This window comes from Mastomys coucha, unplaced genomic scaffold (genome assembly GCF_008632895.1).
Source record: "Mastomys coucha isolate ucsf_1 unplaced genomic scaffold, UCSF_Mcou_1 pScaffold22, whole genome shotgun sequence".
In the NCBI taxonomy this organism is placed as follows: Eukaryota; Metazoa; Chordata; class Mammalia; order Rodentia; family Muridae; genus Mastomys; species Mastomys coucha.
Genome location: NW_022196905.1, coordinates 84,371,485 through 84,396,450, shown reverse-complemented (window position 1 = coordinate 84,396,450; position 24,966 = coordinate 84,371,485). Strand labels below are relative to the sequence as shown.

At 39.9% G+C, this 24,966-nt stretch overlaps 1 protein-coding gene across 4 annotated transcripts in view; it reads right to left on the bottom strand.

Annotated features, from left to right (window-relative positions):
* Window positions 1–24,966, bottom strand: part of Uso1 (USO1 vesicle transport factor) — a 65,760-nt gene that overhangs the window by 16,800 nt on the left and 23,994 nt on the right. For 2 of the 4 annotated variants that reach the window (XM_031390980.1, XM_031390981.1), the window contains 10 exons: window positions 23,294–23,394; window positions 22,426–22,528; window positions 22,261–22,316; window positions 17,591–17,711; window positions 13,608–13,786; window positions 10,812–10,952; window positions 8,105–8,193; window positions 7,471–7,625; window positions 6,346–6,557; window positions 4,953–4,973 (listed from right to left, as the gene is read on the bottom strand). In XM_031390980.1, coding sequence (XP_031246840.1) covers window positions 4,953–4,973; window positions 6,346–6,557; window positions 7,471–7,625; window positions 8,105–8,193; window positions 10,812–10,952; window positions 13,608–13,786; window positions 17,591–17,711; window positions 22,261–22,316; window positions 22,426–22,528; window positions 23,294–23,394 — 1,178 coding nt within the window. The remainder of the gene's footprint in view (window positions 1–4,952; window positions 4,974–6,345; window positions 6,558–7,470; window positions 7,626–8,104; window positions 8,194–10,811; window positions 10,953–13,607; window positions 13,787–17,590; window positions 17,712–22,260; window positions 22,317–22,425; window positions 22,529–23,293; window positions 23,395–24,966) is intronic. The other 2 variants (XM_031390984.1, XM_031390982.1) reach the window with 1 other exon arrangement.

Below are 24,966 nucleotides of genomic sequence, written 5' to 3'. Positions count from 1 at the left end.
TTGGAAGTCATCCTTGACTATGCAGTGAGTTCAAGGCCAGCCTGAGCTATATTATATGAGAGCCTGTATAAATAAATAAATGGTGCTAGAAGATGATGTTATAACAAAACTATAGTGTGGGAGCTTTAAAAGACCAATCCCAAGACATTATTAGAAATAAAAATAAACCCATATAAAGTTGAGTGTGTAGGGTGGTGGGAAGGATCTGGGAGAAGCTGGGGAAAACTACAAAATATACTGTATAAAAAAATCAGAAAATGGGGCTGGAGAGATGGTTCAGTGGTTAAGAACACTGACTGCTTTTCCAGAGGTCCTGAGTTCAATTCCCAGAAACCACATAGTGGTTCATAACCATCTTTAGTGGTGATCCGATGCCCTCTTCTGGTGTGTCTGAAGACAGTGACAGTGTATTCACATAAATAAAATAAATAAATCTTTTTTAAAAATTAGAAAATGAATAAAAACAAAAAAATATGTTCCAGAAAAATTAGTTATATTTCAATCATTTTTTAATTAGCAAAGAAATGGGATTTTATTGAGAAGTGAAAGTGTAAGACAGATACACTGCAAAAGAACCTCAAACAGAATTTTAAAAACAAGTTCTTGATAAAGGAAACAAAACTCCTTTCTTCAAAAAAATCACAAAACAAACAAACAAACAAAAATGCACACAAAGAATTTCCTAAGTAATTTAGTTGCATTCCATGAGAGCATATTATTCTCAAATAAGAAAATGAAGAGCCATGCTGCACACCTAGGGTCAAGCCCATGCTTCCTCTCACGCATATCCAGTGGAACTCAGCTCTCTACCATCAAGAAATGCCCTAACACACACTGCACTGCTGCCAAGACCAGGTAAATAATATTAAAAAGTCATGTGTCCCACAATAGTATGATGCTGAAATTTTAATAGTTAGATTCTATGAAAAATGCTCTATTTATAACACTGCTACTGCCCACTTAAAATACTATAGCCTTTATTTTCTTTTTATTTTTTTATTTTTTAAGATTTATTTTATTTATTTTATATGTATGAGTACACTGTAGCTGCACAGATGGCCGTGAGCCATCATGTGTGTGACTGCTGGGAATCTAACTCAGGACCTCTGCCGGCCCCACTTGCTCTGGCGTAATTCACTGTGGCTGTCCTCAGAGGCACCAGAAGAGGGCGTCAGATCTCATTACGGGTGGTTGTGAGCCACCATGTGGTTGCTGGGATCCAAACTCAGGACGTTTGGAAGAGCAGTCAGTGCTCTTATCCGCTGAGCCATCTCGCCAGCCCCCTTATTTTCTTTTTAAAGAAGAAAATGTAGGGACTGGAGAGATGGCTCAGCGGTTAAGAACACTGACTGCTCTTTCAGAGGTCCTGAGTTCAATTCCCAGCAACCACATGGTGACTCACAACCATCTGTAATGGGATCTGATGCCCTCTTCTGGTGTGTCTGAAGAGAGCAATGGTGGTGGATATATACATAAAATAAAGAAATAAAAGAACAAAATCTGAAATACAATAAAATCATTTGGGGAAATTTTCAGAAAGAATCCAAATTGGAATTATTCAAAGAAATGAAGCAAGAAATGAACTTAACTGTTAGTCTGTGTGTGTGTGTGTGTGTGTGTGTGTAGGCCAGAGGACAGTTTGGTGGAATTAGCTCTCTCCTTCCAGCATGTGGGTCCCCAGTGGTTGAACTTGGGTCCCACTGAGTTATCTTCTTCAAATCCTCCCAGATTATTCTAATTTCAAGATCCTGGAGATCTTGGTCTACTTGTCCTCAGGCGTACGTGATATTAAACTACGTAAACAACCTTCCAGGTAGACATCAATATGAATTAGTTCTAAGTGATGTTACTTTTCCTTGTTCTCACACTGTAGCCTCCTGTTACAGAAACTGACAAGCTGAAAACTCACTCTTAGGTGAGTGCATGGGCTGTTTCGCTCATCTCCTGGACTGTGATTCCTTATAGGAGCTATTAGTTGGCAGCAGATTCATTTATGCTGCATGTAGAAGAACTCTGCATACGTAAGAAGGACTCAGAGCTCTCCCTTCTTCCCCTCCTTTTTATGCTAGAGAGTGAAGTCAGGGCTTACCCAAGCTTGGCATGGGCTCTAATACTGAGCTAGACCATGTTCCCAAGGTTTTATTTTTGTAGAAGTAAATAATGTGACTTTAAACATTATATGGAAAAGTAAACCAGTGGAAATAATTAAGGATACTATGGAAAACAGTAATGAGGTGACAGCAGATGATGGAGAGAAACCAGAAATGGACTTGTACAAATGAGAATCTCAGTGTGGAAAAGGTACCAAAAAACCACCAGTGTATTACAGATAGACTTTAAAATACTGGGGCAACTAGACAGCTGCCTAGAAAAAAAATCTGTGGGAGCTAGCAAGATGGTTCAGCAGGTTAAAGAGCATGCTGCCATGCCTGGTACCTTAAGTTCAACTTCCAGAACACATGGCAGAAAGAGAGAAATGATTCCTGAAAGTAGTTCTCCAATACTCATACCATGTGAATGTGTGCTAAGGTAGGCAGGCAGACATGCACACATGCACACACAGATGACTACAAAGATGATGATGGTGATGGTGATGATAAAATAAAACTTGAAAAGATGAGTGGATCTGTATAACATACAGATCATTTAAAAAATGGCAGAGTAAAAACACTCACATAACTGGAACTTATAGTTAAGCACCCTAGGACTCCTAAAGATGGTCATTCTAAGAATGACTTATGATGCAGAGACCATAAAAGAGTAATTTCTAAAATTGAAAACAAGGGCTGCAGAAATGGCTCAGTGGTTAAGAGCACTTGTCAAAAGAAAAACGACATGCAAGAGAAGAAAATACATAGCATTAAGCTATAGCAAAGGACAACAGTTAAGCTCCTTAATGTAAGCCAAGATTAGAAAAGACAAGACAAGACCTCTTGCCAGAGCCTACAGAACCTCCATGGAACCATGGAGATTTACAAAAGGAGACTGAAGATATTACTCGGGGCATTCTGAAGTTCAGTCATTAGAAACTGGAGTTGAGAGGATGAAAGAAAAGCCATAAATTCATAAACACAATTACATTTTTTGTTTCTTATGAGGGAAAAGTCAGAGTGTACATACATGTACACATGTGGTACATGTGTGTATGTAAGATGTTAAATATCTTCCCTCTCTTTCTCCACCTTTTTTTTTTGAGTCAAGCAGGGAGCCTCTCACTGGAGCTGGAGCTCGCTTTTTTGGCTAGACTGGCTGGTTAGCCCATCCCTGTCTAACCCCCAGTGCCAGGTTACAGTGCACACTACCATCCTGAGCTTCTAAGCGGCTGCTAGGGATCAAAACAGAGGCCCCATGTTTGGGTGGCAGGTACTTTACCTGCAGAGCCATCTCACCAGCCCTTTTTGTTTCTCTGTCTACTTGAGACAAGGTCTTGATATGCATCTCTGGCTGGTCTGAACTCACATTTGTACAAGGCTGGCCTCACACATACACTGATCCTCCTGAGTCTGCCTCCAAAATGCTGGGATGACAGGTGTGTACCATCATGCTCAGGCACAAATAAAATATTTGAAGTTAGTACAAATAATCTTTAATATCAGCTATTATACTCTCCCAACTATATTTTCTAAATAAGAATCCTCATCCCTACGTTCATTCAAGTTGAGCATTTTTATACTGTTTATGTAAACAAAAGCTGACACTTAAGAATTTTAAGGTTTTTGCATGAAAATAAGGTTCTAGAACTTAGAAAAAATAGATCTACATATAATCCTAGCACTGGGGAGGCAGAGGTAAGAAGATCAGGTGTTCAAGGCCAACCTCAGTCACAAAGGGAGTCCAAAGCTAGCTTGGCTTACATGAGACCCTGTCTCAAAAGCAATAAAAAATAAGTAGTTCTCGTATCATAGGATCAGATACATTATTATCAATGGCTTCTAAGAACAGAGAATAAGAGAATAAGCATTGATGAACTTCTTGAAAGTAAAAAATATTCTACAATTTATTATGTGTTTTTTTTTAAAGCCAATCAGTTGAAAACATAATCTCTGTCTTTTAAGTGCATGCTACTTATACTTAAAAACATATATTCTAATATCAAAAATTCTGGGCTGGAGGTTATGGCTCACTGTTAGAGCACTTGCCTAGCACACACAAAGCCCCGAGTTTGATCCCCAGAACCATTTAGTAAAACAAGAACCAGAAACTGCTGGTACAAGTTGCCACCTATGTGTGTGAGTTACAAGTGCATGCTAGGTCACATTCACACATACAGTGCAGCCACTAACTGGACCTAACTTACAACTACCCACTGCACAACTGAGCCACAAGACTAAGCCAGGATGGGGAGACTTGTAAGACTCTATTTATTTATTTATTTATTTATTTATTTGGGTTAAACACTTTGTCAAAAGAAAAAATTAACCAAACTGAACATAACAACACTCTCCTTCCAAGACAGTAAAACCAATAAGGTAGTTGTAGCATACAGATTATACCTAGAATAATCCATAATACTTCATTTAAAATCATTACAACTACAAAAATTTTACTATTGTACATTTTAAATAATGTAAGTAATAGAAGGTCGCACATTCCTCCTTCATATACTGGTTAAAAGACACACTTTATCCTTATACACGGCTTTCTTTCTTTAAGTTGTTTGTAAGGGAAATAAAGAAACAAGCTTGGGCAGACAACACAAGAACCAAAACTGCAAGTCTTAAGATAGCCCAAGCACCCTGGAGCCCAGACACACAGTGTGCTTGTTCCCATAGTTCTCAGTAACCAGCCAAGAGTGAAGGAAGGAAACTGGAGAGCCACCTGTGACAGACAAACTCGCCAACAAGTGTGAGTAGAACAGAACTTCAAACAAGCTGTTAAAAATCAACTGCAAAACCCAAGACAAGGAAGAAGCCTGCCAGAAGAAAAGGCCTCAGCTTATCAGGTATACATACCCGTCTGTCGATCTTATCACCCTGCAAATTATACATCAAACATAATTCAGAAACATTGCTTTAAGTCATCTAAGTCGAGAAAAGACCCTAAAATATGCTCTTAGTCTCTGCAAATATAAGCCAACACTTAATGAGAGCGAAGCTTTACCTCTCGATAGAGATGGCACACAGGCTGATTTTACAGCCTTGGGCTACTTGAAGGGCCTAGACCCCAGTACTGAGGCTTTCACATCAGCACACTTACAAAGCTAAGGTGGGCACAGAGTTTTCACAACTGGCATGAAAACAGTTGTTTTTAACAGTGACAGGAGACCACCAAGCATTAAGTAAGTAAACATTTGAAACATTTAATATAGTTATTTAAAAATTCACTAAGAGATAAGCGATAAACTGGCAACTGAAATAAAACAATTTAAACATCATTCAATTTTCTTCTCATTATAGTTATTTTTAAAGATTTCACTTGTAACTTCTATGAATAATATCATTTTTTTTTTAATTAAAAAGCCTCCAAAAGGCCTGGGAACTGGGGGTCCAGCTCAGTGGTGGAAGGTATTTAGTAAGCATGAACAGAATCCATGCCAAGCAGCAACAACATTGACAACAAAAAGTTCAAAACAAAGAAAGTGCAATTTGTGGTGAAAAAATAGTGAAGACCACAGTACAGCATGGTGGGAGCATAGCACAGTGGGAGCACAGCATGGCAAGGTGGGAACATGGCAGGGAGGACCCTCCACTGCTAGAGCAACTAGCCAGAACAATGGGTTTATCCAAAACTAAGCTTCTGTCACAATTTTGACTTCATAGCCACATTGTGCGTCAGGAAGGCTAAGTGGACATGGGCAAATCATGCAGGAAGAGACACGCCCAAGCCTGGCAAGCATGCTCCATCTGTTCTCAGTATGTAGCTGAGGAACACAGATTTTCAATTATTTCCCTCTTTATTTTGCTAGGCATGTGAGAACTCACAGACACTGGAAGTATACACTGTACATTTTGTATATTTAATAAACTGCTATTGTTTGTTTTGGGATGACCAACTGCTTCAGGAGAAAACAGGGAGGCACTTAACTACAAATTGCACCATTTAACTTTTTCTTCCTTACTAATCCAGATTCAGTCACTGGGAAGAGATTAAACAATAGGGAAGAGTCCTGGGTAATTTAAGAAGAAAGTAAAACTCAAAATAGACCTGTGCCGAGAACTTGTGTTTTTATCATAATAAAGTCCTTAACTATTTGACAGAACTATTCCTATAAAGTTACTGCTTCCTCTCTGCTTTAAACTGTTCTGATTTCAATGAAGAGCTTTCTATCCTTCTCTACCTGCATCTTCCAGGAGCTCCTGCCCTGAGTCACTGATGCTCGCCCCTCAGGAACCCCATTGCCCTTACCTGGGAAAGAATGTTGGTGCACTGCTGCAGGAGTGACACTGGAGGGTTGCCGATGCTGGTGGCCAGCTGAACCCTGAGCAGCTGCTCCTTCTGGGTAGCATTGCCCTGCAGTGCGTGGGCGAGGGCCACAGCAGCACACCAGTTTGAGAGAGAGTCTGTAGAAAACAAACCTCCGCAGAGCAGTTGACCAGCTGAGACGGAGTTACCTGTTGCTGCAAGCAGACAGAAACATTAGATGCTGACCACATGGAATAACCCCAAACTCATAAGGTTTCCATTTTCTACACACAAATGGTATAAAGCACTCTTAGGTACTCTCTAAGACTTTCAGACACAAAGGGAAAACAGACAACAGAAAACTACCTCCTGAAAGGTAGCTGTACAAAGAAATATCACAACACTGCAGGTATCAGGCTGATGGTAACAACACAGAAGCCTTCTTTGTGGAGAATGACATTTTTAGGGCAGTCGGTACGTTACTTTACTATCTCCATCATCTTAGTTTCATTTACAGAGAACAAAGCTTTATGATAATAGCTTTTATAGAAGTAATTTTAATAAAATGCAATTAAACAGACTTAAACTTTGCCAACTTCCAATATTTATGTAATTGCAATGAACTCACTGATGTTTCCAATCACTTGTGTCAAATTTCTTTTAACTTTATAAAAATAGCCTTTTAACATATCTCAAGTAAACTCAATACTGGAGAAATCCGTAAGTAATGGCTGTATTCTATCACAGAACAATAGGCTGAAAGGCTGAGCCTGACTAAGTGGTGGGATTTATCTTCAGAGTGCTAATTGCTGTCAACAGCAGCCCTGTTCACTGGGGTTTATTATACACCAGAACCCAGGGTCACAACTCTACCTGTGTAACTGCATAGTCTTCATAACATTTCTAATGACATCATCCCACATATAGACCAACACCAGAACCCCTCACACTTGAATAAAGCGACACAAGTAGAAACTGCAGACTCAGGTGTGGTCTGTCTTAGCTCCACTCCATCCACAGAAGGCTTGCCCCTAGGTTACAGAGTGCCTTAGGGTAAAACACAAGAAAAGATTTAAATACAAGCTTGGAAAGATTTTCCTTTCTATACATCAGAACTGAATGACTTGCCATCAATAGTGGAAGGCAGAAGGGTGGCCACAATCTCTCCTTGTCCTTTCTCGTTTTTATATAGGAAGCACTGGAAACAGTAGAGCACGGCGCAGCGCAGCACAAACGGCTGCCTTTCGTTGACCATGGACATGAGCAGCACGACAATTGCCGGTCTGTCAGAGTGCAAGGGAAGAGTGAACACAAGTGCGACCGCCCACACAAACTACTGGTCACTAACAAAGACAGAGGTGCGCCTGAGATTTGTCTGTCAGCCAAAAGGCTGGGAGCTGAATCAAGCATTAAGTTCCAGAAGCATACACTCTTAACAATAGCAATATACTTTTAGTACTGGACCATTTCCCAACACACACTGGTCTTTTAAGAGGAGTAAGATGTGGCTGGAGAGATGGCTCAGCGGTTAAGAGCACTGACTGCTCTACCAGGGGTTCTGAGTTCAATCCCTAGTAACCACATGGTGGCTCACAACCATAGGTAATGGGGATCTGATACCTTCATTTGTGTGTCTGAAGAGAGTGACAATGTACTCACATACATAAAAAATTTAAAAAGAAACAGTTAAAGAAAAAGAAAAGTAACGTGCAAATGAGACCCACTACAGTCCTCCGTCCTCCATGCTTTTCCTGGTTCCTACCGTGGGGGATTTGAAGGCGCATTCACAGAAGCGAAGTAGTCTTGGTTTACTTGGCAGCCTCGAATAACTTCTGATACAGTATTTATGGTCTGTCAAGAAAGAAAGACAAAGGACCACATGCAGAGTAAGTTAAAAAGCGGTAATCTGTTTTCCAAAGAAGAAAACATTATAGTTAGCTTTTGTTTTTGTTTGTTTCATTTGTTCTTACAAGACAGAGTTCTATGTGTAGTCCTCCTGGCTGTCCTGGAACTCACTCTGTAGACCAGGCTGGCCTTGAAATCACAGAGATCCGCTGGTGTTTTCCTCCCAAGTGCTAGGAGATAAAGATGTGTGCCACCACCTGGCTAAAGCTATTCTTAGCTTCAGAGATTTGAGAACAGCAGAGAAGTTAACTAGGAAGAGCATGCACTCCTCTAGTTGAAGGGAGCAGGCTTGCAGCTGAAAGGGTCACTACTGAGGGGAAGGGGTGAGACCCATAAAGTAGTTTTCAGAAAACTACAAGTAAAGAAAGGATCCCAAAATGTTCTGAAGAAAAACAGCGGGTTTCACTAAGGGAAAATTAGATTTCAAACTGGCCACTTTGAAGTTGTTTCTTCAAAGTAATAACAGAATGATGTCCCGAAAGTTTGGTGAGAATGATTGCAGTCCTGAGTTCTATACCTAGCCAGACAGTAATGCTGAAGGAAGGGAGTAATATTTTCATGTATAAAACAACGACAACAACAACAACACACCTATTTTGGTGATAATGTTATTTTAGGAAACTTAGTAAAATGAGATAAAGAATAGAGTAGTAAGGAGAAGTTCCAAGATCCAGGAAAGAAAGGAATTCAAATCAAGGGAGAGAGCAGGAAAGATCCCAGGAGAGTGGCAGAATCAAGTCCCAAGACAGAGCTGAGCCACAGCTCCGATGGAGCAGGAGGATGGAGGTTTCCAAGACTGGAGTGGGGCGTGCTATGCTGAGCAGAGTATAGGATGCACAGTTATATAGAGTTCACAATGAAAAGGAATGCAGTCACAGCTCATGTGAGACTGGACACGCACTATGCCCTCTTCCACTAGATACAGAATTGTTTGGCTGAACAGGAACAGTGCTAGTATACACATTAATGCATAAGCCACGGCACCAAACAGTGGCTTGTGCCTGTAACCTCAGCACTCAGAAAGCTGAGGCAGGAGTATTACCTGGAGTTCAAGGCTAGCCTGGGCTACAGTGTTAACCTGTCTCACAAATGTTGTATTTATATATAAATCCCATTAGTTTAAACATACATTCCATACAATAACCCTGGTACGCCAGGAAGGAGTGAAGTAAGAGAGTTGCGTGTTAGGGGGGTTTGGGGGTAGGTTGACTTAAAGTAGAGACAAATGTGAAATGTAAAACCAGCTGGTTTGTTCTAAAACTTTTGTTATTATTTGTACTTTTAATGTGTATATATTAACTGATAAGTATAACTTACTTAAGAATTTTATTATGTTTCTTTATTTGTTTATGCCAGCATGCATGTGCCACGATACATCTATGGAGATCCCAGGACACCTTGTGGGACAGGCAGGGCTCTCTCTGTCCCTGGGATTCAGTTTATCTGAAGAGGTTTGGCAATGAGTGTCTTTACTGATGCCTCTTGCCAGCCCAACAAAGAAACTCAAAGTATCTATATTTCTGTGAACTTACTTCATTATTCTTATAGATAAGAAACAAAAAATGCCAGGTGGTGGTGGCACACACCTTTAGTCCCAGCACTTGGGAGACAGAGGCAGGCAGATTTCTGAGTTCGAGGCCAGCCTGGTCTACAGAGTGAGTTCCAGGACAGCTAGGGCTACAGAGAAACCCTGTCTCGAAAATAAAACAAAACAAAACAAAAAAGGATGATATTTAAAAAAAAAAAAAGGAACAAACAAAAAAATGCCATAAATTGAGGTAAAAATTTATTATTCTATGAGTCTTCCTATTGAGGGAGACCAAATAAATTTGTTCTTAAGATTAAAACTGTAAATTCCTCCTGTAAGTGGTCTGAAATAATTCAAGGTGGTTTGCTACTCTCTTGATTCCAAAAATGCCACAAAATCATGAAATCAAGAGGTTCAAATCTTTGTGTTCATTTTTAAGAACACTGATGGAAGTGCCCAGGCTATAGGGTATGCCTTTCTTTCTTCTTTTTAAATTTTTTTTTAAAGATTTATTCGTTTATTATGTATACAGAGTTCTGTCTGCATGTATGCCTGCAGGCCAGAAGAAGGCACCAGCTCTCATTATAGATGGTGATGAGCCACCAAGTGATTGCTTTAAACTCAGGACCTCTGAAAGAGCAGCCAGTGCTTCTAACCTTGGATCCATCTCTCTAGCCCCTAGGGTATGGCTTTCTGAAAAGCCACTGGGTATCTGAAAGATGTCACTTTAAAAAAGCTATGTTTGAAGAGAAGGAAAGGGGAAAATATTTTGATATTATAACTTCAAAAATTATATATTTGTTAAATACTTTCAATAAAATTACTGAAGAACACTTGGAGACGATGAGCTAAGGTTAACATTGGACATTACGAACTTGAGGGAAGACTATGCCTTTTAGAACTAACACTGCCATTATTGTGTAGTGAGTGAGGAAGTCATCATAAAAATGGTTAGCTATCACTATTTTTCCTACTGTTAATGTCTAATTCCGAAGATTCCCAATTTCAACTTCTACAGAGTGGCCTCTTCATTTACCTCAGTCAGGATATCAGCAGGAATTCCAGTAGCCATCAGGATAGTGCAAAGCTGCTGTAGTAGCCCACACTGGAACATGGCCTTCTGGCAGCTACTGGTAGCACCGGGAGGGTTGGTGGGAGATACCAGTACCCGCACAAGCTGTAAAAGAGAATAAAATTTGTCTTTAAAGATTTGTAGCAGGGCATGGTGGAGTACACCTGCAATATTAGCACTTGGAAGGTGGAGGCAGAAGGACCAGGAGTCCAAGACTAGCCCACTTGGATGAGGACATCTCAAAATTTTCCATAAAGGTTTTAGACAAAGCTGGTCCACTCGAACAAAGCCATCTGTATGGAGCACTCCCTTATGTGCTCACCAGAGCTAAGTGCTGTCCCTTCTTACTTCTACAGCAATAGTGCTAGTAATAAGACATTTTGCTATTTGCTTAATGTTGTCCCTCTCAGATGATCTAAACTCTCACAGTAGCAACTGCCTCAGCCGTTTCTGCACTCAAATAATAAACACAGCATTTACAAAATAAGGTCTATTCAATACAAAACTGAATTAAGATACAGGATGGCAGGCTTCTCTGAGAAGTATTAGTATGATCTAATAGCAAAATGGGTTTAAAAGCCGCCTAGTCTGAATTATGATGAGTTCCATGAACACTGGAAATAAAGAGAGGCTACAGCTTACAGTTGGAGGCCTGATAGAAGACCAGGGCACGATTCCATGATTACTCTGAACCTGAACACTGAAACTTCTGAAACAACTAATCAGGCCCAGTTAAATCTTCAAAATAACTTCAAAATAACTTAAGATATGGCTTATATTTTACAAACTAGCCATATGTTTATAAGGAAAAATCATATATATGTAATATAGTATTGATGACAATACTTAGGTAATGAAAGTGCCAGACAAAGTCATCCATGACTTTATAGTACAGAAGTAACCAACTAAAACAATTATTATTGGGCTGGAGAGATAGCTCAGTGGTTAAGAGCACTGACTGCTCTTCTGAAGGTCCTGAGTTCAAATCCCAGCAACCACATGGTGGCTCACAACCATCCGTAATGAGATCTCGTATGAATGAATCTCATTGGCTTTGCTGCAGACTTCATTGTCTTCACTAAGCATAAGAAGGAGATGTTTTCAATAAGGGGGCAAAGCAAGTTTAGCCATTTCTTTTTAAAAGTAAAACACCCTGCAATGGGGGCTGGAGAGATGGCTCAGCAGTTAAGAACACTAAATGTTTGTCCAGAGGTCCTGAGTTCAATTCCTAGCACCCACATGGTGGCTCACAACCATCTGTAATGGGATCTGATGCCCTCTTCTGGTATGTCTGAAGACAGCTACAGTGTACTAATATAAATAAAATAAATAAATATTAAAAAAAAACCCTGCAATGAACCCACACATATCTATAGTATATAACACATAGTTTAGAATATCCACATATGTAGTATATGCATAATACATAGAACTATAATGTTGCATTTCTCCATTTACATGATATACTACATTAACTTTTTGGACAGTGATATACTTTTTAAACTGACACTTTTCTTCAAAATAATTCCTAAAATTTCTCTCTCTCTCTTTTTGTGGTGTTAAGTAAATTGAGAATGACCAATGTCAGAAAGGGATGAAATATCCTTCAAGGGAGTGCTAGTTTTATTTATTTTTCAAATGTTTTATTGGTGCTGAGGACCCAATCCAGAGCTTTGTGCTTCCCAGACAAGTTCTCTACCTTTGCGTTAATTCCCAAGCTCTATTTTAAAAGTTTTTTTCTGTGGGGAGAGGGAGAGGGAGGAGACTAAATGAAAGAATGGGTCATGTGTGTGTTGGTGTGTGAAGAGGCCAGAAGAGGGCGTTTGATCCCTTGAAACTGGAGTTACAAGCAGATGTAGCCTCCAAATATAAATAATAGAACCAAGCCTGGTTCTTCTGGAAGAGCAGCAAGTGTTTTTAACCACTCAGTCATCTCTCTAGCCCCAATTTTTTTTTACATGGTAGTCTAAGCTGCACTGCTCCAGGTCCAAAGGACTCCAAGCCGACCTAAGACACAGACACTTCCACATTAGTGTCTACTACATTCACAACAGTCAAGTCGCTGAACCAACACAGGGTCCAACAAGAGTTTATGGTGGCCATGACTACGTGTTGACATCAGGTCCAGGATCTCCAACATGATCTACTCTGGCCTTCATGGACACCACATATAAGTGGCATACATTTACCCAGACACATACAGATATACATAAAAATAAAACAAACCTTTAAAAAAAGGTTGTTTGCAGAAAAGCAAATGCAACTAGAGAGAATCCTACCAAATGAACAGGCTAGTTATAGAAAAACAAATGTCATCATTTTTTGCCATCTGTGGTCTTTAGATTTTTTACATAAATCCCGAGACTTGTGCAAGTATGGATAACATAAAAACAGGAGAACTGAGGGGAGAAGTGAAGAAGGGAGAGCAGGGCAGTATAGGGTACACATGTGATTAATACTTAACATGTACTTTTCCAAATGTCCTTATGGCAGCCAGTGGGAAATAGCACCTGATAACCTGAGTTTGATGAAAATTAAAATTACCCTACATGGTGGACCTCCACACACATGTGTGTGACACACACGCTCAAATACAGAACATTAAAATGCCCTTGTATACCACAGTATATACAAAATAAGTATGTTATTTAAAAATCCTTTTTAAAAGGTTTTATATTGCCTCTAAAAACCAACTGAAAACCCTGGATTGAAAATTGAAGCAATTTTCTTTCTGTGGCGTGATGCCTGAGGAGCACATACCTGTAGCATTAAATGTAGATTAGTCACTTTCTGTGCTGACCAACCAGAGTTTTCATCTCCAACTTCAAACCAAGGTTTCATGCGTTGAATATAAGAGCCTTCTTTAAAAAAATTTTGATTGGAATTGTTGTTTTTTAACAAGTTTTGGAGCAAAATCAAACAATCTTCCACTACTATACCTGGGAAAAGAACATAAAATGGAGGCATTAAGGCAGGAGACATCTGACAGAACTCAACCAGTGTCCTCAAGTGTCCTTCTCCACGGTCAGTCAGCACTGCCCAGCCTGTTCTGACCCGACACCATGTGCCTGTGTCTGCACTCTTTCTCAGTCACTACAGTAAGCCACCTTTCATATTTATGTGCAAGCGTAAATAGCCGGCTTTCAGTGCTGAGTATCAAGACCCCAGGACTGGGTTAGCCTGCCTTCTGGAAGCTTGTTCTCTCCACCAGACTGTAATGTACACACACACACGTTTGTAAATGTCCTACTTAACTGTGTCCTGGCAGACACAAGAAACAAGACTTCAGTTATATACAAAGGAGCAAAGTACTCAACATTTACTCCTGACTTATCTATCACTCTTCAGGCATCTGAGACATTTGACAGTGTCTGCCTCTTCTCTGAAAGCCCTCTCCCTGGGTTTCTCCACTTGGCTACTCCTCAGGCTATCGTTCATGTCCCTGTCCTCCTGCCTCATTCTTCTCCTACATCTTTAATTACAAACATCACTGCCCTGGGCAGTTTCACCCACACTACAGCTTCTGCTACCATCACGATGAAAACCTTCCCACTGACCTCTAAGTCTAGACCAACCAAGAGTTCCTGCTTCCTCTGAGTACAGTGCTCAAGGTACTCACAGCTTCAGGTCCTAGTACAGACATACACACATACTTTTAGTCTTATGAGATTTGTGTTCAGTGGAGTGAATCACTCACTGACAACCCTGATGACCTGAGTTCAATCCCCAAGACTCACATGGTGGAAGGAGAGAGACAACTGCAAACTATCCTCTGGTCCCTACACACTAAATTAAAAAATGTGAAAAGCAATCTAAATAACTGCTTCTTAGAGCAGGCTTACAGTTACAGAAAACAGGACAACAGTGCTTCCGCCCGCTCCCCTCCCCGTGATCCCCTCATCATGATCCTGCATCTTACTAAAGTGTGGTGCATTTGTTACAAGGGATGATGTTACTGGCACATATTACAGGAGATCACAGTTCACTCCTCACCCTGCAAAGCACTGAGTTCCGACAAGTATAGAATCTGTGTATTTACCAGTACAGTACCAAACAGAATAGTCTCATCATTCCAAAACTTCCCTTTTTCCCTATCCAAACCCCTAATAACTGCAAATACTTAGTCCTGCCTCTACAGTCTTCTCTTAGAAAGCTGCATAACGGGAATCACTTGGCAGTATGTACTTAAGGCTCCCAATCGCCTTTCTGTAGCTTGATGACTTCTTTCACTGCTGAGTAGTATCTCACTTTATGAACCCATTAGCATGTATCCATTCACCTACTCAAGGACATCTTGGTTGCTTCCAAGTTTTAGCAATGTGAATAGCATCTATGAACATTTAAGCATAACTTTTTGGTTGGATATAAGTTTTAATGTAATTTGGATAAATATGAAATGGTAATACCATTAGATCTCACAGTAAGACTATGGTTAGCTTTGTAGGAAACTGCAGTGTCTTCCACACTGGTTGCATCCCTTTGCATTTCTACCAGCAACACATTCCTATCTTTCCACCTCCTCACCAGAATCTAGTAGAGTTGAGGTTTTGGATTTTCCCCATTGTACTGCTATGTAGTGGTGTCTCCTTGTTCCCATACAACTGTCTAATGATGTAATGTGAGCATTTATTTGAATGTTACTGCAAACTGTGGTACCTACTTTACTGAAAAGTGTGTTCAGACCTTTTGCCTATTTTTTTATTTTGCTTTTCTTTTTTACTATTAAGTTTTTAAGTCTTTTTTCAGATATAAGTTTTAAAATATTTTTTCTCAGTCCATGCCATTACCATATTCTCTTAACAGCATCTTTTGTAGAATACAACTTTCCAATTTTAATGAAGTCCCATTCATCAGCTTTTCTCTTCCTAAGGCCTATATTTTTGGAACTGTTATCTACGAACCTGCTGCTTTGTCTGTAAACTTAACCATGCTATTTGCAATGGTTATTACTAAGTATATAAATTGACAAAAATTAAAAATTTGAAAACATAAGTATTTTATGAAAACGATTTTGTTTGCTTTGAGGCAGGGTCTCTATCATGTAGCTGTCCTGGAACTCGCTCTATAGACCAGGCTGTCCTCACTCACAGAGATCTATTTACCCCTGCCCACAGAGTGCTGGGATCAAAGGCATGCACCACCACACCTGGCTCAACTAAAACCTTTAACCTCAAAGGAAAGCAACCCTAGCTCCAGAACGGTCAACTTTTCTGCTTATTCCTCCTAAGATGTTCAAGCTATCAACCAACTTCCTCTCTCTTTAGAGCTTTCCCTTCTAACCTCTCTTCAGGACTCACACCTGTAATCCCAGCAGCTGGAAGCAAAGGCAAAATGATCACAAGTTTGATGCCAACTCAAGCTACCAATAAGAAACTGATTACATACAAATGTTTGAGATCAAGTTTGCTCCTGCCTTAAGCTCCTCCGTGCTGTAAAGAGCAGCTGTGCCTTGCCCTGAGAGACTTCAGTTTATAGCAGCGTTTGACTCAGTTTTGAGGCGGGAAGGGGACTCTGTACCCAACAGAGCAGAGAATAACACCAGCTGTGCAGTTCTCCCATGAGGCACAGACTAGTTCCTGGGAGTAAGAAGGGCACCCCACACACTTATCAGGATGAATTAAGATGTTTAAGGGCCCATAGGCAAAATATGACCATATCAGGGAAACAAAGTCTATCAAGGGCCAGTGAGATGACTCAGTGGCTGCCAGTGCTTGCTGCTGTGCAGGTCTAGAGCCTGAGTCTGGTCCCTGGAACCCACCTAAAGAGAATCGACTACTCGAAGTTGTCCTCTGACCTCCACACACAAATGCAGCCCAGCATACCACCACTCCCTGTGCCACACAGCAGACCAAGAGTCTGATCCTGCAATTGATCCCAAGAAAGCAGTGGACACTCAGCCCTGGAACAGTTAACAATCCACTCAGCTGTCATCTGACCACCCAGAATGCACTTCAGAGATGAACAGACAAAGACCTCCCAACTGTCCCAGGGCTTCAATCTTCTTGTCCCTGCTGCTGACATGGTCTACTGTAACTGTCAATTCCTTGTCCTGTCAATGAACAGGACATTTAGCTTGACTCTAAAGCTGACACCCGCAACTGTAAGTTCTCCAAATGAGAAGCTAAGTTTGGTTGATTTTCATATTCATACAGACTCTATGCTCTACCAGTTTCCCTGGCTTCTGAAACCTCTAACTGTGCTGTTGCCCCTTAGCTCTATGTAGTCTACATTTACACACATGCAGATATATGTACTGAGTGGTATGAACTGTATGATCTATGAGTTAATACCAGTAATTAGGACTTCAATAAAAGAACCTGTGTTGGCAAAGTGGGAGGATCTGCAAGTTGCTGCCTCTGAAATTACAATGCCTTGGGAATTACTATCAATAAATTCTGACACTGAAGATGTGAATGTGCTCATCTATGTTTCTGATACAGTGCACTCACAAGCAGATAGACTCCTGCCTTTCTTCTCTATCTTGCTGTTTACAGCTCTTCATTTCTTCTATTGGGAAGATAATTTGCTAAGGACTCCTGCTGCACTGACATTTCCAGGTCCCTCCCTGGAAAAGACTGAAATCTGTGAAAACCTGAGGTTTTACACTGACATTTGATCCTGGGAGTGAATATGGCTGGGAAGAGGGGCAGTTATGTAATCAAGCGTATGTACTGCGGGAAAACATGGTGACTGCCCTCAAGGTGAGTGAATACAAAGCAGTCTTCACGGTCTCTCATTCTTACCTCCGTCACTGTTCCCTTCCTCTGTAATAATGTCCAGTAGTCTCTCAAAAGCATTTTCAAAAGCAACAATTTTCTGGATTGCTCCATTGCTCCTTGTTAAAGCCTGCAGTAGTAAGACACCCTTATAGAAAAGAAAGGTGACACTCAGTTGAGTATTAAATTTATCGGACGTCTAAAAATTACTTAAAATCATAGAATCCTACAATAAACAGCATTTTACAAATCCAACTGTTTTGTTCTCTATATACACAAGGACGTAGAGAGCAGAGAGTTAAGTTCCCCTGATGGTCATAGATCACATAGGAACAGGGCCTTGGTAAGGGTTTACATCTAATAGCTTTTTTCTTACTATATACACTAAGAACACAAAAACCAGGTTAGTGAGATGGCTCAGTGAGTAAGAGCACAGACTGCTCTTCTGAAGGTCCTGAGTTCAAATCCCAGCAACCACATAGTGGTTTACAACCACCCGTAATGAGATCTGAGGCCCTCTTCTGACGCATCTGAAAACAGCTACAATGTACTTATTTATAATAATAAATAAATCTTTGGGCTGGAGAAAGCAGGGTTGACCAGAGAGAGCAGAGGTCCTAAAAGTCAATTCTCAACAACCAGATGAAGGTTCACAACAGCTACAGTGTGTCCTCATATTCATAAAATAAATAAATAAATCTTAAAAAAAAAAAAAAAAAAAAAAAAAAAAAAAAGAACACAGGGCTGGCAAGATGGCTCAGCGGTAAGAGCAATGACTGCTCTTCCGAAGGTCCTGAGTTCAGATCCCAGCAACCACATGGTGGCTCTTCTGAAGGTCCTGAGCATAATGAGATCTGACGTCCTCTTCTGGTACATTTGAAGACAGCTACAGTATACTACGGCCAGAGCGAGCGGGGGCCGGAGGGAGTTCAATTCCCTGAGTTCAATTCCCAGCAGCCACATGATGGCTCACAGCCATCTGTACAACTACAGTGTACTCATACACATAAAAAATAAATAAATCTTTTTTAAAAAAACCCTTTAAAAAAAACCACAATTACCTCATTCTTATCTGCCATCGTGTAGTTTCCCCAAGCTGAGAATGATTATAAAGTTCTTATATTTATTCTACTCAAAATGATAATATAAATCATGAAATACTACCACATTCTAATAGAACTTCTACAGAGTTAGGATACCTTGCAAATCAGGCCCCAAAATCCCTACAATTTGATTTTAAATCAACAGAAAGGAAATGGAAATTCATGCCCTGTGCACAAAGTTTACAGAAGGTACGTACGTGTGGCACGGCTTTCCCTTCTACAGTCTTTGCCTACCCGTGGCTGGCAAGAATGCCTTCCACAAAGGGGAGCAAGAAGAATGGCTGTCCTGCCAACAACAAGGTGCAATTCAGGAGTGCACCGTTGACATTCCCAAGCAGTCACGCAGTAGGCCTCAAGAAGCACCACAGGCACTTGGACCCTGGATCTGTCATGGAGGAGATAGGGTCCAGGTGTGTGTAGGGAGCCTCGAGATGCACATCGGACTGTGCACAGATAAGGACTCAACTAAGCTGTCTGGGCCAAATGAGGAATATCCCATAGTGTATCATGGGAACTTATGATTCTGTTTACACATTTCAAAATCTAGTCAGTGTGGATTAGACCTAACTGCTGAATGCCAGATAAAGCTACAGAACTGACAAACAAACAAAAGTTAACTAAGTCTTTGCCTTGACTTTTAGGGTTTTTTTCAGCTTATTAAGCTGTTTATATCTTTGTCACTTACCTTTTTAAAAACTTACATTACTGTTTATTATTCATTTCTCTTTAGGCGTATGGTATTTTGCCTGTATGTATGCCTATATACCACTCACAAGCCTAGTGCCTGTGGAGGCAATAAGAGGGTACAGGATCCCTGGAACTGGAATTCCAGACTCCTAAGCTAACGTGGGTGCTGGGAAATGAATCAAGTTCCTCTGGAAGAGCAGCAGTGCTCTGACCTGCTCAGCCACTCTCTCTAGCCCTATTACTCACTTCCTACTTCAATATCACTTAGCAAGTCCTTCTGAGCCCCTCAGTGACCACAGATAAAAGAGACAACAAATATATGAAGGGGAAAAGCACAGCTTCAGAGATTTAGCACACAGGGCTGTGAGTGCCATGGTGGCAAGCAGCTAAGTGTCTACACAAGGTTAAGAATGCTCTCGACTCACTGGGCTCATCCCACCCATTTCCCTGATTTTCAAATCTTAACACTAACATGAAGGAAAGGTAAAATAGAATGAAGGAAAGGTAAAATAGAATTTAAATGTCAAATCTCCTGCCAACATAATGCTGCATAAAAGGGGGAAAAAAGGTACACATAAAACACACAAACTCTGAGTCTCATAAAGTGGACAGAAGCTAAATGCCCTACATACTAGCTGTATAACTTTAAGCAAAGTACACAAACTCCATGTCTCAGAATACTTATCTGCAAAATAGAATAATAGTATCTTGAATCCCTCTGCCACACAATTTCCATGGAACACTCCATACATACTACACCAGCCTCAAACTCCATCAGATCCCCCTGCTTCTGTCTCCAGAGTGCTGGGGCTAAAGGCATGCTCTACCACACCTAGATGTCATATAATTTAAAAGGTGGGAAAGCAGCACCTAACAGAGATTACCAGTTTTAAATCTCAACATTTACTAGTAGTTTATTTTCCTCTTATTTTGCTGAGTAGGTCAATTGAAACCAAGAAAACATACCTATAAAACATATAAAACTAAGATATTAGAGGTTACAACAAAAATAAAACTTAAGCTCCATTCATAAAATTAATAAAAGACAACATAGACAATCATCTTATCTGCCTCAAATAAAAACCAAAGCAAAAAGTTAGAAGAAAGGGCCAAAAGCTAAAGAAAATAGACCGAAACATGGTGGGGTGGGGCAGCAGGGGGTGCTGGCTGGGACAGATCAAAGTACCTGATAAGCCTGCATTAAAATGTAATCGTTTTAATTTCTACAATGAATATATATGCTCTAAGAAATGAATTAAAAAACCAAAGTAGGCATCTGTAAAAAGGGAAATTTTATATCTGAAAATTAAAACAAATTCTGATGACATGAATGAACCAAGACTTAGAGAAAGAGAATTTCTTTATTGGAAGGCTTATCAGTTTATTATCTAAACTGAGGGCTGAACAGAAACCTTGAATTTAAGGCACAGTCATGTTTTATTTCATTAAAATTTTTATTTATGTATATGTGTGTGCATGCCATGTCTGAAGTGCCTGTGGAGGCTAGAAGAGAGATCATCTAATTCCAGAGTTACAGGCATAGTGAGCCTCTTGACATGGGGACTAGGAGCCACACCCTGGTCCTCTGTAACAAATACTCTTAATTGCTCAGCCACATCTCTACCCTCTATAGTTGTGATTTAATTATGGAAAAACATTCTAAATTATTCCTAGTAGATGGATGTTCATTCAAAAAGAGAATTCTTAAACAAAATAAACAAACAAACACACAAAGCAGGTACAAAGACGTCTGTAATGCTAGCAGGGGTGGGGGGGTTGGGGGAGTCAGGTTTTAGGCCACCCTGGGCTGCAGTGTAAGATTCTATCTCAAAAACAAACAAACATAATTTAAATATTGAATAAAGATTTGTTTCTATAAGTTAATTGTTACAGCATTTTACTATCTATAATACTGCTTTGCCATAGATACTACAACATTTAAAAGCTTTAGCTTTCTTTTTATCTTATGTGCACGAGTGCTTCTTGATTCTATGTATGTGCACTGTGTACACGGCTGGACCTGCTGAGAGCAGAAGAGGAGCTGAATGCCCTAGAACTGGAATTACAGAGAGTTGTGAACTGCCATGTTGTGCTGGGAACTGAACCTGAATCCTATCCAAGAGCAGCAAGCACTCCTAGCTTCAGAGTCATCTCTGTAGCCCCACTACAACAGAGTTTTAAATGTTAAGTTTAAAATATGTATTCCATGGATCACAGGTCAAGGGTTTGGTTTAGTTCTGTTTCTGCTTTGTATTAACCTGTTACAAAGTTCAAAATCATAAGCAAGAACCAAAGTAAGTATCAGAATGGAGAATGACTACAGAATAGTGACAATCTGCATAAAGAGATTATCAGTGAAAATCTTGTGGACACATATTCCATGACATAAGAACAAGGAAGCTGCTGGGCAGTGGTGGCCCACACCTTTAATCCCAGCACTTGGGAGGCAGAGGCAGGGGGATTTCTGAGTTCCAGGCCAGCCAGGTCTACAGAGCGAGTTCTAGAATAGCCAGGGCTACACAGAGAAACCCTGTCTCAAAAAAAAAAGAAAGAAAGAAAGAAAGAAAGAAAAGAGCGAGGAAGCCATGTGCAATGTATTGTAAACTTACACCATTTAATGTCTCATAATGTTTACTGACATTTCTGAGGTGAAAAGACAATTTCTGAGGTGGGATTCTATGTTAGCATTTCAGACAAAAGCCTAAACATACAGAGAAGTGTAAATTTGAGTAACAAAAGGGTTTGTCTAACTCTAAACACTTGCTGAGCACAAGACTTACACGTAAGTTTAAAAGTTCGCCAACACTCCAACTTTCTAAAACTAACTTTTCTTAACTCATGAAGGTATATTTACAAAGAGAGAAAATAAGCATCATGTTCTTTTTTTTCTTTCCAAATTAAACTTACATCATTACGTATAATTTCTCTGGAATCTGCCAGTAAGTCCATTAATCTTGAAACACCTAAAACGTACAATCGTAAGAAAATTACAGGCAGACCAAAACCACAAAGACTGATTTAAGTTACAGTTCGTTACTTTGTACTCAGAGTTCCCCAGGAGGAGTGGCTTACCCATGGGACTGACTAGGATGATTTGCTGCACGGGAGGCCCTAGCTGCTTTAAAAGAGAAGTCAGTAGTCTCACACCAGGCCAACGGACGTGGAAATCAAACTCCTGCAATGGAAGAATTTCAACTGTTTAGCAACTAGAATTGCTATTTTCAAGGAGAACATTGTTTTCAACTAATAGTACAATAAGAAACTACAAGAGAGGGCTGGTGAGATGGCTCAGTGGGAAAGAGCACCGACTGCTCTTCCAAAAGTCCTGAGTTCATCAATTATATGATGGTTCACAACCACCCGTAATGAGATCTGACACCCTCTTCTAGTATGTCTGAAGACAGCTACAGTGTACTTGTTTATAATAATAAATAAATCTTTGAACTGGAGCGAGCGGGGCTGACGGGAGTGAGTAGAGGTCCTAAAAGTTAATTCCCAACAACCAGATGAAGGAAGTCTCACAACTATCTGTACAGCTACAGTATATACTCATATACATGAAATAAATAAATCTTTAAAAAAAAGAGCAAGAGGCACAAACAATAAAATTTAAGAAAAAAACTACAAGAGAAAAATAGAATTTCAGTGAACTTTAAAAATGAATTTTAAGAAATGAAAAGTTAATGTTAACTGATTAAACTCACTAAAATGTTAATAATGATAAACACTTTGTAAAACTAGAAATAAGATGCGTATTTTGATAAATCACATATTTCCTATATCAAGTATGTGAATCCTTCATATGCATTCAAAAGCATGATATACAGCAATCTTCCCTTACTACCTTCTCAAGTGTGAACATTTTACTCTTCATTAACACCCACAAAGGCAACAGAAAGCAGCTTATCAGCATGGCAGAATGTCAAGGTTCCCTATTTACCTCCAACAAAGATAACAGGAGAGTGACATTTTCTGGCTGCTTAATGAAAATTTCTGTAAACTGGCTTCCCAAATCCTCACTCTGTCTTGTAGAATTTTCTTCTGTAATATTCAAAGAACAAAGTACTTCAACATGATGCTACTAAAGTATCCTTTCACTGACGAGTTAAACAGAAATGGTAATTTTCCTGGAATATAAATAATTCAACAGTACGGCTGGTATCAGTAATGCAGTTAAGACTGAAAACTGTGTTTGTAAACTCACTTTCAAGGTCAGTTAGACATCACTCATATACATTAGGGTAAACTTTTATTAGGATAAGGCAATTGGTTAGGGTAACAGAAATATTCTGTCTTGATTGTGGCAGTGGTTATACAATTTTTTTTTTTCAGTGCTATGGTTTGGACCCAGGGCTTGCTTTACGTCAGGAAAGCACTTAACCACAGTGCCACATCCCACCAACCATTACTGAACTCTTTTGTTGAAACCTGTAAGATTATATACAGCATCTATGAACAAACTGTATTTTACGCTAATCGTATGTCCAAGTCAATACACCTCAAAAAAGGCAGTCTCTGCTGATCTGTACTTATTAATACAATTTGATTATAAAATTAAGTCAGTCACCTTCAGATCAACCAGCTTAAAGTTGTTGTCCTGCATGAATATAAGCCAAGGCAGGAATTCAAGGCAAAAACCTGGAAGCAGGAACTGAAGCCCAGTCCATGAAAGAACACTATTTACTGGCTGGCTCGGCCTGCTTTCTTATACACCCAGGATCACCTGCCCAGGGACGGTACCACCCACAATGGCTGGGCCTTCCCCCTTAGGCCAATTTATGGAGTCATTTTCTCAATTAAGTTCACTCTTCCTAGCTATGAATAGGATTGCATCAACTTGACAAAAACAACCAAGGCAAACTTTAACGATTTATTTTTATTTTATGTGCATAGGTATTTTCTCTGCATGTATGAGTAGTACATGCATGCAGTGCCTGCAGAGGCCAAAAGAGAGTATAAGATCCGCTGGGACTAGAGTTACAAGAGGCTGTAAGCCACCCTTTGGGGGCTGAGGTCTTCTGGAAGAGCAGCCAGTGTTCTTAACTACTGAGCAATCTCTCCAGTCCCAGCACTTCTACGCTTTAATGCAGCGCATTCAAACTAGCTAAGTAATAGTACACAAAGTTTTTAGTGGTATAGTAAGACAAAATTGTTAAAAACTATTAATCATATTTGAACTTATAAATCAAAACTACACTCATAAGAAAATTTTATCTAGCTGAGCATGGTGGTGCTCTTGAGAGGCAGATATGTGAGTTCGAGGCCAGTCAGGTCATCATAGTAAGTTCCAGGACAGCCAGAGCTATGTAAAAAGACACTGGCTCATTAAAGCAAAACAATATCTATTAGCATGAGACAAACCATCTTTTTTTTTTTTTTTTTTTTTTTTGGTTTTTCGAGACAGGGTTTCTCTGTATAGCCCTGGCTGTCCTGGAGCTCACTCTGTAGACCAGGCTGGCCTCGAACTCAGAAATCCACCTGCCTCTGCTTCCCAAGTGCTGGGATTAAAGGCGTGCGCCACCACGCCCGGCTTGAGACAAACCATCTTGCTGATTTGGTATACTTATATCACAGCTGAGTTTATCTCTCTCTCTCCTTTTTTTTTTTTTTTTT